The sequence below is a fragment of the Morchella importuna genome (genome assembly GCF_003444635.1).
Source record: "Morchella importuna strain M04M26 chromosome Unknown Morimp01GS059, whole genome shotgun sequence".
Lineage (NCBI taxonomy): Eukaryota > Fungi > Ascomycota > Pezizomycetes > Pezizales > Morchellaceae > Morchella > Morchella importuna.
Window position 1 is genome coordinate 81,831 of NW_025763456.1, and position 14,531 is coordinate 96,361.

At 45.7% G+C, this 14,531-nt stretch overlaps 2 protein-coding genes across 2 annotated transcripts; one reads left to right on the top strand and one right to left on the bottom strand.

Annotated features, from left to right (window-relative positions):
• Positions 1-8,704: 8,704 nt before the first annotated feature.
• Positions 8,705-11,182, bottom strand: LAJ45_11195 (uncharacterized protein; the record flags this gene model as incomplete). The annotated part of the gene is made up of 10 exons (XM_046120705.1): positions 8,705-8,770; positions 8,824-8,835; positions 8,896-8,957; positions 9,019-9,949; positions 10,009-10,106; positions 10,162-10,219; positions 10,278-10,284; positions 10,377-10,619; positions 10,684-10,862; positions 10,913-11,182. 10 exons carry the CDS (start codon positions 11,180-11,182, stop codon positions 8,705-8,707), a joined length of 1,926 nt encoding a protein of 641 aa, XP_045966103.1.
• Positions 11,183-11,735: 553 nt separating this feature from the next.
• On the top strand, positions 11,736-12,692 carry LAJ45_11196 (uncharacterized protein; the record flags this gene model as incomplete). Its single annotated transcript, XM_046120706.1, has 4 exons — positions 11,736-11,834; positions 11,908-12,382; positions 12,461-12,538; positions 12,607-12,692. The coding sequence occupies 4 exons, from the start codon at positions 11,736-11,738 to the stop codon at positions 12,690-12,692; spliced, it is 738 nt and encodes a 245-aa protein (XP_045966104.1).
• Between the last annotated feature and the right edge of the window lie 1,839 nt (positions 12,693-14,531).

Consider the following 14,531-nt stretch of genomic DNA (forward strand, 5'->3'; position numbering starts at 1 on the left):
GTTGGCAGCGGCGACGGCGGCAATTGTGGCGGTTCTTCCTTCGGTAACTGCCTGGTTGCTGGGCCTGCTGACGGAGAGGTTGGTGAGCTGTTGTTGGAGGCGATGGAGTTTTTCGGATGTTTTGTCCTGGTTCTTTGTCATTTCAAACATTTGTTTGGCCAGGATGTCGACGGTGTGTTTGAGGGATTCGTTTTGGGTGGATAGGACTTCGATGGTGGTTTTTAAATCCTTATTGATTTGTTCAGTTGTTTGGTTGAGGGGTTCAAGTGCTACTGTAAGTGCGTTTCTGACTACCCAGGTGACGTAGTTTAGGTCCATTCTGGCGTGGGTTTCTTGGGGAATGATGCTGGGGTGAATATAATCGTATTTTGGTGCGTATATCTCGTTATATTGGGTATGTTCAGCGAAGATGGAGAAAGGTTCGTTGCCGAGTTGGGTCTGTTCTACCGTAGTAGACTGTGTTTGTTGGGTAGATTGGGTGTCAGGGAAGCGGGGGGGGGTGCGGGAGTTCCTGGTGCGGGGGCTCCTGCGAACCAGGAGCTCAGAGAGGCTTGTTGGGACATCACTGATGTTCCGGATAGAATTGGGTTGGGGAAGACTTCTGATAGAGTTCTCTTTCTGCCCGCGACGTTTGGTGGGTTGGGTGGGTTTGGTGAGGCCAGGTTGTTGTTTTCGCTGCGGTCGCGAGGCTTAAGCGAGGGTTGAGGGGTGGAGAGTTCACAACTCAGGAACTAGAGCGTGGATAACTTCGCGTACGAACAGATGTGCGATAAAATACCAATAGATTACGCGGTCTATTGACATACAGGATCGTGTTCGAGTAAAAGTTTTATAGGGAGTGCAGGCCAAAAGTTATTGTTGTTCGAAAGTTTTGGTGTTGCGAGGGTAAATACAAGATAGATAGATTTTATATTGCTTCGAAGTACATGACTTATCGCACACCGGTTCCTCCGCCATTAGACATAAGAAAAGACAAAAGGAAGAAGAAACGAAAAGAAAAAAGAAAAACCGCGCCGAAACATAGAGAGAGGAACAGAAACGGAAAAGGAAAGAAAGAGAGAAAGAAAGGGTCCGTCCGTCATTCTTCCAGGTCTTCTCCGTCCATTTCGTACCAGTCGAGCAGGTTAGTTTTTGCTGCAAATTGTAGGACCGAGTCTACGTTGAGGTTGGTGAATAACCAATTTTCCCAGGTGGGCGGTCCTGGGACTTTGTCCATGAATGGTCTTCGTATTTGTGTCCATCGGGGGCATTCGATCATGGTGTGTTTGGAGGATTGTTCCCACCCGCATTGGCAAGGTTCGGGTTCCGTGAATGCTGCGTGTCTGTCTATCCTAGTGACTTGGCATCGTATGCGGTGTATGAGTTTTGCTTTGGATCGGGAGAGTTTTGCTCGCTTGGGGTGGATCTTTAGCGTTCCTGGTTCGTGGTAGTTGGTGCATGGGATGGAGTTCCACTCTTCCAGCATGCGTTTGGTAAGGATGTCATTCTGGATCCATCGCACTCTGTGGTTGCCTGGTTCCTGAAAGGGTAGCATAAATAATGCGATCCGGTGTAGACCTGTGCCTTTGATATTTTTTAGTCTGGTGGGGAGGAGCTGTATGAGTTCTTCGTTGAGTGGATGGTCGGCAGGGTGGCAGAGGATGCGCGTCCCATATTTCAGTGATTTATAGTTGAGGAAGTGTTCGAGTGGGGGGAGTACTGCCTCGTTTAGCAGTCTTTCGGTTTTTGTCCAGCGGGGTAGGTCTGTTATTATCCTGTCGGCTTCATTATAGAGTCGGGATAGTGATCGGAGGATGTGGTCAGCTCCCGTCCACCATTCCTCTGATCCCCATAGGATGGTGGGGAGGAAGCCTTGGACGATGAGGTGGTGAATGGATTTTACTGTTGATCCGGGGAGGTATGCGATGTTTCTGATTCTGCTTAGGGCTTTGAGGCCTTTGGCGATGGTTTCTTCGATGTGTGGCCGGAAGGAGAGTTTTGAGTCCAGCCAGACTCCAACATATTTGAGTCTATCCTTGGGGTGGATTTCTTCTTTTGCGATTGTTACCGAGTTTTTGGGGTTCGGGGTGCTTGATGTTGTGGGTTTGAAGAAGACTAGGTCGGATTTTTGGGGTTCGTATTTGATGTTGAGGGGTTCTGCTTTCTTTATTCTTTCCTCCATCCTTTCGTTAAGTCTTTTGGTGATGAAGAGAGGGGACTTCGCGAGTTGTACGAGTGCATCGTCATCGATGTAGGTGGTATTGGTTTCCTTATGCGAGTTGGTGGGGTCTGTGATTACCCCTGCGTATATCATGAATAGTACTGGGGATAGGGGGGACCCCTGGGGCAGCCCCAAAGTATACGGTTGTGGTGGTTTTAGTTCGTGGTTGAATTGGAATTGGAGTGTCCGGTTGGTGTTGAATTCCTTGCACCAATTGGTTAGGTATGATGGGAATTTCTGTTGGGTCATAATCTCGGCGAGTAGGAGCTGGTCGACGCAGTTAAAGGCTCCTTGTATGTCATTTGTAAGGAGGGCTGATCTGTCTGGGGTCATTCCTGTAGTCCGTTTGATTAGGAGGTTCTGTTCGATAGGCGTGAAAGTCTGAATTAGGGCATCAATCGCTGAGATTGTTGGTCTTCCTCCGAACTGATCTTTACTGAGGGTCTCCAAGATGGATCCGGCGGTGCATAGTCTTGTTGCCACTATCTTTTCAAGTACTTTGCTGAAGCATTGTAGCAGGGAGATGGGTCGCTAGGCTCTGGCCGATGAGTAGTCGGATTTTCCTGGTTTCGGGATTGGTATGCATTTTGCCACTTTCCATCGATCCGGTTGGACTCCATGTCGGAGCATGGCTGAGAACATGTCCTGGAAGAGTTGAGTGTTTGCCTTGATTGTTGCTTGTATGAAAGGATATGGGATGTTATCAGGGCCAGTGGCAGAGTGTGTTGGGCATGACTTGATTGCGGATGTGATTTCTTCTGTTGTTACCTCCTGAAAACCGTCACTGAGGTCAAAGGATGGGGGTCTGATTTGGAGTGGGGGGTTGTTGGGGCACGTCCAATTTGTGGGGAAGAGTTGGGCTCTTAGAGCTTGGCACTTCCCCGCAAACGTTTCTTCACCTTGTATAGTTGGGATTGTGATGTCCCTTCTTTTCCCCGTGTTGATTAGTTTCCAGATGGCACTTCCCTTGGGCTCCGTGAGTTCTTTTTCCCTCTGTTCCGCCTTGGCTTTCCGGATTGCTGCAGTCCATTTTCTGCTGGTTTTCCTGAAGGATTCACTGTCCTCGTTTTTTTGGGTTTTTCTGGCCTTCCTTTCTAGTGTGTTCAGGGTTGATTTGAGTTCTTTTAGCTCTGGGGTCCACCATTTCTTGGACTTGGGATGTCCTTGGCTCCATGGGGTGACTTGATCTATTAGGTTGTCTATATGTTCGAGTATGAAGTCGACCGATTGTTTTGTGTGGTTCTGGCATTCCCATGCTTCGGGGGGGAGGTGAAGGCCTGAGATATTTTTTTCCAATTTTCCCCAGTTCGTTCGGTGCCATAGTCTCCTGGGGGTGTGGGGGGGCTTCTCTATTCATAGTTGTAGGATGGTCTTCCCATGATCGGAACCTGCTCCATGTCGGTCGATGTTCCAGCGGACGTCATGGTCCAGTACTGGTCCTTTGCCTAGTGTCAAATCGATGATGGTCGGTCTATTATTGTTTCTGGGGAAGTGTGTGAATTCGCCTGGTTCGTTAAGTAGAGATAGTCTTTGCTGGTCGATCCATCTTTTTAGTTTCCTGTATCCGGACTTGTCTGTTCTGATATTGTTAGTATAGTCGTGAGATCTATATGTAACGGAGCCATTTCAACTGTCTGGTGTATGAGTACACACAGGGCCCGGTTACATGCTGAGAGTTATTGTTAGAAGCCAGTTGCACAGTGACATGCAAGTACCGGCAGTGTGGTTAGTTACCAGCTGTTAGAGTAATTACATTCTGAGCGCTAGGAAGAGGATCTACTCATGGGAGCAATGACTGATGAGTCTGTGCCTCCCCAATGACTAGAAGGTCAGCCAGAGTGAAGCTCTGAGTGCTCGGCGATCCTCTACATCCTCTGAGCATTGGAAGTCCGCCGGAAGTGGAAGGGACTATGCCTGGGAAGTCTACAATAAGCGAAAGCTCTACAGCAATGATTAAGCTTACACCTGAGCGGTAGCTCATTCATGCAGGTCCCGGTTGTGTGAGAACCAACACTGCAGGTGTTACAGAAGACTTTGACTAAGGGTGGTTGCCTTCGGAAGAGGAAACATCCGCTAAGGCTTAGAGAGAAGTGGGTTAGGGGTGGTATTGTTTCCTTTCCGCTAGAAGGAACCACCGGAAGTTAGTAAGGAAGTAGGAGCAGTGGAACGGAATCCTTTGGAGTATAAGTACTCAGGATCCTTCCCGCCCGACTATACAATTTCTCCAGTCTTCATCAGAACTATCAAGTGTTTTTTACTCGGTAGCAGAGCACTTAAAGATTATTGAGTTTTATGGGAAAGAATCATTGAATAATCTAAACCTGATTTCTATCTTGCACGGCCAAATCTTTCTATCGGATTCTAGCGATACGAGGAAAGACTGTCCCCGTTACATGTTCTATTCCCAAGCGATGATATAGTAAATATATTGTGTTGTAGTCTCGCAGGGTTCGGAAGTGTCTTGTAGCAAATGTAACTTTGGCAGAGCACTTACAGACCAGCTGTTTCGGGTCATAAACCCATCCTCAGTGTGCTTGGAAACAATCAAATAGGCGGGAAACACAATAGTTTATTCAAGAGAAACAAAGAAACAAGTCCCGAAAGAAAACTAGTAAACATAGACTCTAACAGACACATTTTCTATCAGATGATTTCATTGTCCGAGTCTTGCTTAGGCTGCACGACGGAATCTTCTGTAACCTCTGGGAGTACAACAAGTGATTCCTCTGCTGTAACAGCAGCTACTTTAGCCTTCTTCTGAGGATTGGGCTTGACCTTTCCTCGTTTCCGCTTTTGTACCCGTACTGCTTCCACTCGGACTATAGTAGGTTCCCTGTATGAACAATCGGTCCATTTGTTTCTGGACTTGCCGCACTATTTGCACAAGTCAGTCTATCCACTCTACCAATAGGGAGTACCGGAAGGTCATACCTTCAAGCATACTTCTGCTTTCCTTCTTTCTTCTAGGATATCCCCTGCAATACCCTGCAGTTCCACCGCTTTATCTTTGGAACCTGCTTCCTTCTGAGGTTTTGAGGAGCTTGCAGCTTCTCTCCTCCTCTTGGGGTGCCGTTCCTTCTCAGCAGGAAGATCCTTCTTGGTCCTGGCGGGTGCTCTCTCAGCTACTACCGTCTGGTACCTCTCATGGGTGTGTCCTAGCTCTCTTAGAGCAGCTATCCGCTCCATCAAGGACTTTGACTTGGGGGTAAAGAGGGCCCAACTCATGCCTAGGTCCGGAAGGAGGGAACTAAGGATCTTATCATCCACTAACTGACCCTCATAGCCAGTCTTCCACATCAGCTGAATAATACTATTCAGGAAGGAGTCTATTCCTCCCTTGGCTGTGTGGGTGAGGGTGTTCCACTGGGCTACAGCATCATCCCTAGAGATGGCTTCGTCAAAGGCTGCTCTGAGAGCATCCACAAAGGAATCCCAGCGCTTCCATCTCTCATCCAACACCACAGGCATCCCAGCTATCCGGTTGGCAGAAGCTTGATCAATGGAGTTGTGGTAAGCTTCATACCACTTGACCGGAGCATCTCCTTCCATCGGGTTACCAGCATAACGTATCCTAACCTCTTCAGAGGTGAAGGAGTATCTCTCAATAGAGAAGACATTCTCACATTGCCGGATAAAGGTCGCCACATTGTCTGCTTTGCCATTGAACTTGGTCAGAGGGGGTGCCTTGGGTTTTCGGGCCCTAGAGGCAGCGGAGGGGTGCGAAGGGGCTGGAGGTCTCATGAACTGAGACATGGAGGCCAGACGCTCCTTCTGCTGCTTCTCTAACTTCTTCCTGAGGTATCTCCGCCATCCTCTTCTGTCACCATGCTCAGGCTCCGAGTCTGAGCTGTCTGAGTCCCCTCCTGGGTTGGGAGCGCCGCCAACCGGGGGGACTATTCCATCTCCCCCACCATTACCCGCTGGTTCTGGGTTCTGGTTTTCTCCACCAGGGTTTCCTTCTGGCTGGAGGTTCCTCCTAGGTGGCTCCGGGGGTGGTGAGCATCTGTGGCATTCTGGGGATAACCCCTGGCGAACCCAGGCTAGGGGGAGCCCAGAAGGACCACTCCTAACCGGTGTCTGTGAGTAATAGTCATCGTCTCCTATAGGTTGACGGGGGGGCCTAGCCAGGCCTCCTGCCAAAGGGCTTGCTGTAGCTCTTTGAGGAGGCAGAGGTGAGCCTCCAATAGCCGATGGCATCATCAGGGGAAGAGTCCTCTGCCTGATAGACCTGACCGGATACGCTGCAAAGTGGTTCACCCTCTGGTGGAGGGTTCTCAGGGCCGCTCTGGATGAGGCCCTGGAGTTCTGCGGAGGAACGGGGTTGGGGACAGGTACTAGTGTGGGCATCCTGGTGATCGAGAGCCTTCCTTCATTGATGGCTCTCTGAATTTCTTCTAGGAAATTCGGAGGCATTACCGGGATTGTCCACTCGATATCCTCCATTTCGTCCGTTCCTAGGCCATCCCTCTGGGCATAGTTCTGAAACTGTGCCTGGACTGAGGAGACCTGTTCTAGCATGTAGCCGGAGGCATCCCTGAACAGGACTGCCTCCGCTTCTTGTTTTTCTTGCACCAAGGCTAGCGCATTGCCAGCCTTGATGACTTCCTGTTGCACGCTGTGCTTAAGGTAGCTCTGCAATTCCGCAAAGAAGTCCTGTAGGGTGACTTCGTCGGTATCTTGCCAAGTGGGCTCACATCCTGGGATGTAGGACTGGAGCGCCGTCCTAGGCTTGTGGATCAACTGTGTCTGACCCTCTTGGAATTCTAAAGCTGCCGGTTGCCATTCAATCTGAAGGGGCACTTGGGGAACCGGGAGGGCAGACATGTCGTAAGAGGAAGAATAATCTGAAAGTGACTTGAGCCTTCAAGATTATCTGTAATGGGGACCGTCTTTCTACGTATCGCTAGAATCCGATAGAAAGATGTGGACATGCCAGTGCATGATAGAAATCAGGTTTAGATTATTCAAAGATTCTTTCACTTAAAACTCAATAATCTTTAAGGGCTCTGCTATCGAGGAGAAAAATACTTAATAGATTCGATGAAGACTTGGGAGAAACGGATAGTTGGGCAGGAAGGATCCTGAGTACTTATACTCCAAAGCATTCCGTGCAGCTGTTCCTACTTCCTCACTAAGTTCCGGTGATGCCTTCCAGTGGAAGGGAAGCAATACCACCGCTACCGCGCTTCTCTCTAAGCGTTAGCGGATGCTTCTGGTTCCGAAGGCAACCACCCTTAGTCAAAGCCTTTTGTAACACCTGCAGTCTTGGTTGACGCACAACCGGTACCTGCATGAATGAGCTGCCGCTCAGGTGTAAGCTTAATCGTTGCTGTAGAGCGCTTTGTTTATTGTAGACTTCCCAGGCATAGTCCGTGCCACTTCCGGCGCACTTATCATGCTCAGAGGATATAGAGGATCGCTGAGCATTCAGAGCTTCACTCTGGCTGGCCTTCTAGTCATTGGCGGGGCATAGACTCGTCAGTCATTATTTCCATGAATAGATCCTCTTCCTAGCGCTCAGACTGTAGTTACTCTGACAGCTGGTAGCTAACCACACTGCCGGTACTTGCATGTCACTGTGCAACTGGCTTCTAACAATAACTCTCAGCATGTAACCGGGCCCTGTGTGTACTCATATACCAGACAGTTGAAGTGACTCCGTTACATGTGAAGAGAAAAGGAAAGAAAAGGAATCAAGAAATAGCAAAGGACAACACCCCATTATATATCCAATACCCTTGTCCGATGGTGACTCATACTTCTGCGTAACAAAAACTGAAAGAACATACTAGAAATATTCATTACAAATCCTAATCCCCCTGCGCAATACCTCCTCTTCATATTCCAATATATTGCCTAGCCGAACTACATAGCTGCCGTTACAGACAGTTGGATTGGCTCCGTTACAAAACCGGTTTTTTGCTGGCTGATGTACTCAAATTTCTCATTTGATACCCATAACATTTTAATTTCGAGTGACCATAAGTGGCAAACATGGAGATGGTAATGATAGAAACCAACTAAAAACATCCAAATTTGAAAGTGGCCTCCTGCAATGGTATTTTAGCTGTAGGTACTGTCATTACTGAGGAACCCATATATTAGACTCTTTTTCTCTATATCCTTGTGTTTGCGGAGAAATAAGAGTTTAAAGTTGCACTCTCATACATGTTTTGGTTGCAACGTTAATGTTCGCTTACTTATGGAGACCAATAATCAATAATCAATGCCGCTTTGATATTGGTTCTACATTTTTTTTTTCCGACTGGTTCCCCTGAACACTGGGGGTATCATTACGGGAAGAAACACGCACTGATTTCCGCTATTTTATCTATCTATCTCTTATTATTAACACCATGTGAATTCGATATCCCATTTCTGTTTTAACAATTGTTCCCACCTGTGGTTCTTTAGTGCTCCTATCAACTTTTGCCGCTCTCTTTTCCTTGTAACTCTTGCGCCTGGCAGGAAACGTCTATTTTCACCCGCAATACACAACAAACCTCACTTAAAATCCCTGAAATCTAGCATCACATATATCATTATAGAAATAGTTGAAGGCTGAGAACTCTAATAAGAGTTAGGTACTTGAAAATAGCTCAACTAAACATACCGAAACTAACCAAAATTCCACCCTATTAGAGCTCTTTATCTTAGCTGCGTGGCATTTGGCCGTATTTCTACAAATTAGTGACCAGTTTCCAGAGCCCACCGAATGTCCTTTTCCAGGTCTCTCCATAAGCTAACTCGATCAAGCCTATTTATAAGATGTAAGTACGCAGCTAAAACAAAGGGTTGTGAGCATAAAAATAACGCACCTGTAGTGAAGTTCAAACCTCTATCTCCATTTCTAATAGGATAATCCACCACCGGTGGAATCGCAGTACTCAACAAACCAGGGAATATGTCCTCGCAAACTGCCTTCAGATTACAAACCGCCCGTAAACCTTCCTCGCCGGCAAATCGTCCATAACCAGAGCCTTTAACTCCGCCGAATGGGAGTGACTGGTTAAGATAATAAACTCCAAAATCGTTTACTGATACCATTCCGCTTTTCATTTCTTGTACAACCTTTTGGAGATCCCTCTTGTTTCTTCCAAAGACAGACCCGCCAAGACCAAATTCCGTCCCATTCGCGATATCTATGGCATCATGAACATCACCAGCCTTCATTAGCACGAAAACTGGGGCAAATGTCTCATTTTGTGCAATCAACATGTCAGGAGTTACGTCGATGAGAAGTGTAGGTGAAAAGTAATGTCCTTTAGGGTGTTTGGGATGCAAGTATCGTTTCCCTCCTACAAGACACTTTGCACCCTTTTGAACAGCGTCGTGTATCCATTCTTCAAGTTTATCAAAGCCGGCCGATGATATCATTGCACCGCAATCCACTTCATCGCCGTCTAAGATCGATCCGGGCCGGAGAAGCTTTATTCTCTCTTCTAAGATATTAACAAGCCGAGGATAGACCTTTGGGAGTGCGATCACCCGCTCGATACCCACACAGTTCTGAGAAGCACTCTGGAATACACCACGCATGAGGATTGAAGAGAGAATATTCACATTCGGAATATCGTCAAGGATAATAGCCGCATCCTTTCCGCCAAGTTCAATGCAGAGAGGTATTAATGATTTCGAGGCCGAGGCAGCCACGTGGTGAGCCACCGGGCGTGATCCGATAAATGTTATATGGGATATTCCAGAGTGAGATGTGAGATGCGGAGCCACGTCAGGCCAACATGTAATAGACTTACGTAGCATAAGTCAACTGATGATTGTGTCAAATACATAAGGCTTGCGTATATTACCTCTACCAGATCTGAATTGTGTCCGCAAGCTTCAAGCGCACCCTTTACAATTGAGATAAAATAATGGGAACTCCATGCTGTATTTTCACTTCCTTTGACTGTATTCCTTGTTATTTCACAGACCCTTGAAGTACTCGATACAAGAGAACTTACCAATTATTCCATTACCAGCAAAAATAGAACTGACAATAGGACAAAGCAAGTTATGGAACTGCACGTGAGTTAGATACTCCAACGGTTCTAACTATACGTCTAGTGTAAAAACTCACCGGATAACTAAGTGCAAATAGCATGTTAGAGCTAACTCCAGTGGTTATATGTGATATAATAGCATGACTGATCTATTATGAAATATGAAAGAAACGTACTTCCAGGAAACGCAAGCACAGACAACTCCCAAAGGCTCATAACGTACTTCTGCCTTCTTATAGCACATCAGTGGCCATGAAACGGACCTTCTCTCGGGTTTCAATGCGCTCTCTCCGTAACCTAATATCCACTTGATTTTCTCAACTAAAACCAAGATCTCACCCAAGGATGCATCGATACGCGTCTTGCCTGAATCAAGACACGCTGCTTTGATGATTATATCCCTGTTTGAAAGTATATACCTACCGATCCATTAGATTATCAAATACCCAGTAATATATGGATTTAGCTGCTCTATAGACTTACTTTTGGAGTGTCCTGAGGACTCTTTTCCGTTCTTCAAATGATGTTCTGGCCCATTGTTTCTGAGCTACAGCGGATTTTGCAATCGCGTTGTCAATATCTTCTGGAGATGCCGGTGTAACCTCTCCCAGAAACTTTCCATTAGCGGGACAGTAGCAATTGATGTTGTTATCTGTAGTGGTCTTTTATTCGTAAGTTTTGGTAACGTCATCCGGGAACGAGCTTCACTGACCCTTATAGAAGGATTGTCCAGGATATCACCTGTCCATTCTTCGCTGCATTGCTTTGGTATTGGAATTTCGTAGGATACTGCTGCATACTTAAGAGATCGCCAATAGCGAAATACCAAAATCGACGTAATTATAGTGATAACTGAGACTGCGAGAGACTGGGTCGAAAGCAAGGAGTCATCGAAGGAAGATAACGAGAAATTATCCCGTGAGATTGAACAGCCAACCGTGAATCCACTGACGAGAAAGTCGAAAGAGACTCTCATGTTCATTGATTTCTGTATCCTGTGAAAGTACTTTTTCTTGAGCTTAGCTAGACTATCCGTTCTTCATTTAGTACGTGTATGCCGCTAGCTTTGAACCCTGCATCTGGTCCCATAGTTTTCCGGGTAATGTTATGTGTTTAATTACCCTCTTGCTACAATCGAGGAGAAGATCGAACCACTCCAGAAGAACCCTAACCCCTCCTTGATACCTATCGTTACTATCTAGACCAACAACAAGCGATCCCGAACTATACGATAAGGATACAACGCAACGTGAACTTGCCTGCGCATCGAGAACGTGCCTTAGAACTTCATGGATGATGATCTTGCTCGCCGCCTGGCAGCGTTGAGGCACTCTCTGGAGTCAGAGTAAGTAATTGCATACAATACATTATATTACTATTGCTAGCACAATCCTAAAAAGAGTGGGACGCCAATCAATTCCTTTATTAATGAATATTTATAATATAGAAATACCGCTGCACCCATCACTCGGGATTCTGAATCACAATCAAATAATGATCATGACGTCGATGTGTTGGTCATGCGTTTCGAGAAAATGTCCCAGAAACCACCAGTCTCTCGAAGGAGCAAGGGCCTATCGGAAAAGATCGCAAGCGATAGATACTATGGATTTAATAAGGAGTTACCCATACAGGTTTGAGTACCAATTCAGAGAGAATTTGAAGACCTGACACTCTAATCTCTAACCCACCACCCATCACATTCAGGAACTTATCAACGCATTGAGTTCGGAAAGTGAATCATGGACATTGGATGAAATCGATGAGAAGAAGATTGAACAGCTACTCGCGGATATAAAGACACCGACCTCTATACCAGAAGTTAGGAGTAGAAAGGAAGCTAGCGTTGAGGTGGTACCAACTTGGCTGCAAAGCAACATATCTGAAGAAGGCATTAAAAGCGATACAAACGCGGAGGAGGATATTTTGAAAATGATCAAAGATGAGATAGAGTTTGAAAGGGCACACGGAATCAGCATGAATGACTTTGATGAGGAGAGATCGCAAACGCGCGACCGGGAGAGACCCCCTACCCCGAAAAAGACCGAACTTGATGAGGATCTTCTCAAGCGATTTGAAGCTCTGGGGGGGTTGGAACTCCCGCCTGCCCCTAGAATGGATCCGAGAACGAAGCAAAGGTTCGATGTAGACCCAGTCCTGGTGGAATCTGATACATGGTGCTGTAAGTCTTTTCGCTATTCCATATTACAACAGTAATAGGCTTTAAAGGATTCTCACCATATATTTTCTAAATTTGCAGGTATATGTAATGAAGACGGAGAGTATCGGTGCTCAGGCTGCGAAAATGATATATATTGTGCGAGTTGCCTATATGAAGGTACCGCACACGTGGACACCTTGGTGGTCTCCCTACAAATTTATTTTACTCACATGACATGTTTGTAGCACACACAGGGCCGAACGCTGGCTACGAGGAAAGAAAGCACAAATGGACCAAATACACAAAGCCAAAAAAACTCGCACCTTGCTAGCTCTACCCTCACCTAACCGTGGCACCCATTGTAATCCTTCCATCACCTGTCAATCTCCATCTTTTTTCCATTCTAATTTTTAGCCATTGACCAATATGTCGATCATATCACCTCACACGAGATACGTGAACCCCAACCCTAATAAATATACTGGAAGTAAACAAAAAATTCTCTTAATCATATCTATGCGCACACCATCACAACGAAGGTTCGTTGATTATTTTTGCATGTATTCTGTGTGTAATCAGTCATAACTATCATACCAAGTACATCTAGATTGATTTATTAAGCGGGGATTGAAGATTTGGTTGACTGCAATTTGTGTAACAGCCAAAATAATAATGTGTCTCTATAAAAATAAGGAAATTATGAAAAAGGGAGATGCAAATTGATCTTGTTTTGCCGCACAAGTTCGAACAATATGTCAAGTTCCGACTTATGTAGTTATAGACTGGTTCTGGTAGTACCAACCTAGCTATCTTTTTCTAGAAAACCGATTCTTTGTACATGTGGAAGTACATAACTACATTTACCTCGTATAGCTTCTTAGATGCACACTTATGGACCCTTTACCAGGTGCTGAGACATGCATCTTAATATAAGCTTGTCTTATCTCAAACAGCAACAGCAGCACATACGTGCAGGAGGGTACATATTTCTCACCCATACACGTACATACATGTGTCTCGAGACGTTCTATTGATCTGTTTCTAAGTTGCACGGGTCCTAACATATTGAAAGCTCCAACCAAGCCAAATATAATGCGATCATGGATATAAGCAAAATTTGAGCTACATAATTAATTACAGATAGTACTGGCGGTTTGGATGGATCTAGAGGAAAATGGGGTGATTGATTCATTTCAAGGGATCGGGGGACGGCTTGCAAGTATAATTTCTATTATTACGATCGGTCCACGGGGGCGAACGCTAGCGTCCTCGTGTCTTTGCCCCGAGGACATCGCCTCGGGGGTATATATACACGGCCAGTATTCTATGAGGTGGATTTAATACCACCAAGACCAGTATACTGTCACGAGCACTGTGGTTGGACAAGATTTCATTTTGACACTTTTTTGTGAGAACAGGGTGCTCCTGACGCTGACGAAATGCTGGACAAGACAAAAAAATGACTGACAAATACATTTTAAAATGGGACAAACTCTGCTGTGAGTTTTTTCTTTAACCACCGGATTGATCGCTTGCCTAATGAAGGTACAGAGGGCGTACGAGACGGAACGCAGGAGAAAATCCCTAGCCATGCACCCATGAGTGTCAAATATAATGGATTTCCCTAATCCTAACTACTGACAAAGGAGTTGGGGGACACAAAAAATATGGGACAGACCCCCGCTAACACTGACGAAAGACCTGAAAGTCTAAGACAATCTGAGGTCGCTGACAACTGACGTCCCAACCACAGTGCTCATGACAGTATATGCCCTATACATGGCCAGAGACTTTGTGTTTTTGCTAATCATAATATTAATGTTTAGAAATTGTCATATGGACAATATGGATTAGGCCCTTGGAAGAGAACAAGATCATGCTATGTACTAAGCTAAGATCAAATCTACTGGGAATTCTCTATCAACAGCGTGCTTCCATAACTTAATCAATCCCCAGTTTGTAATATTCATAAACTCAATATACAGGTCAGCCTCAAGAAATAACGGCAATAAAACAAAATGCAAACGCTAGGGGATTTGAACTAGAGTCAATCTCACTCAATATCCTATTATGCAATTAATGAATTAAACAAAATCAATATCCTATTTATTTACTACGTCATCACTTCCAGAGATCAATGATTAGTATTGCAAGATATTCCGGATCTTCT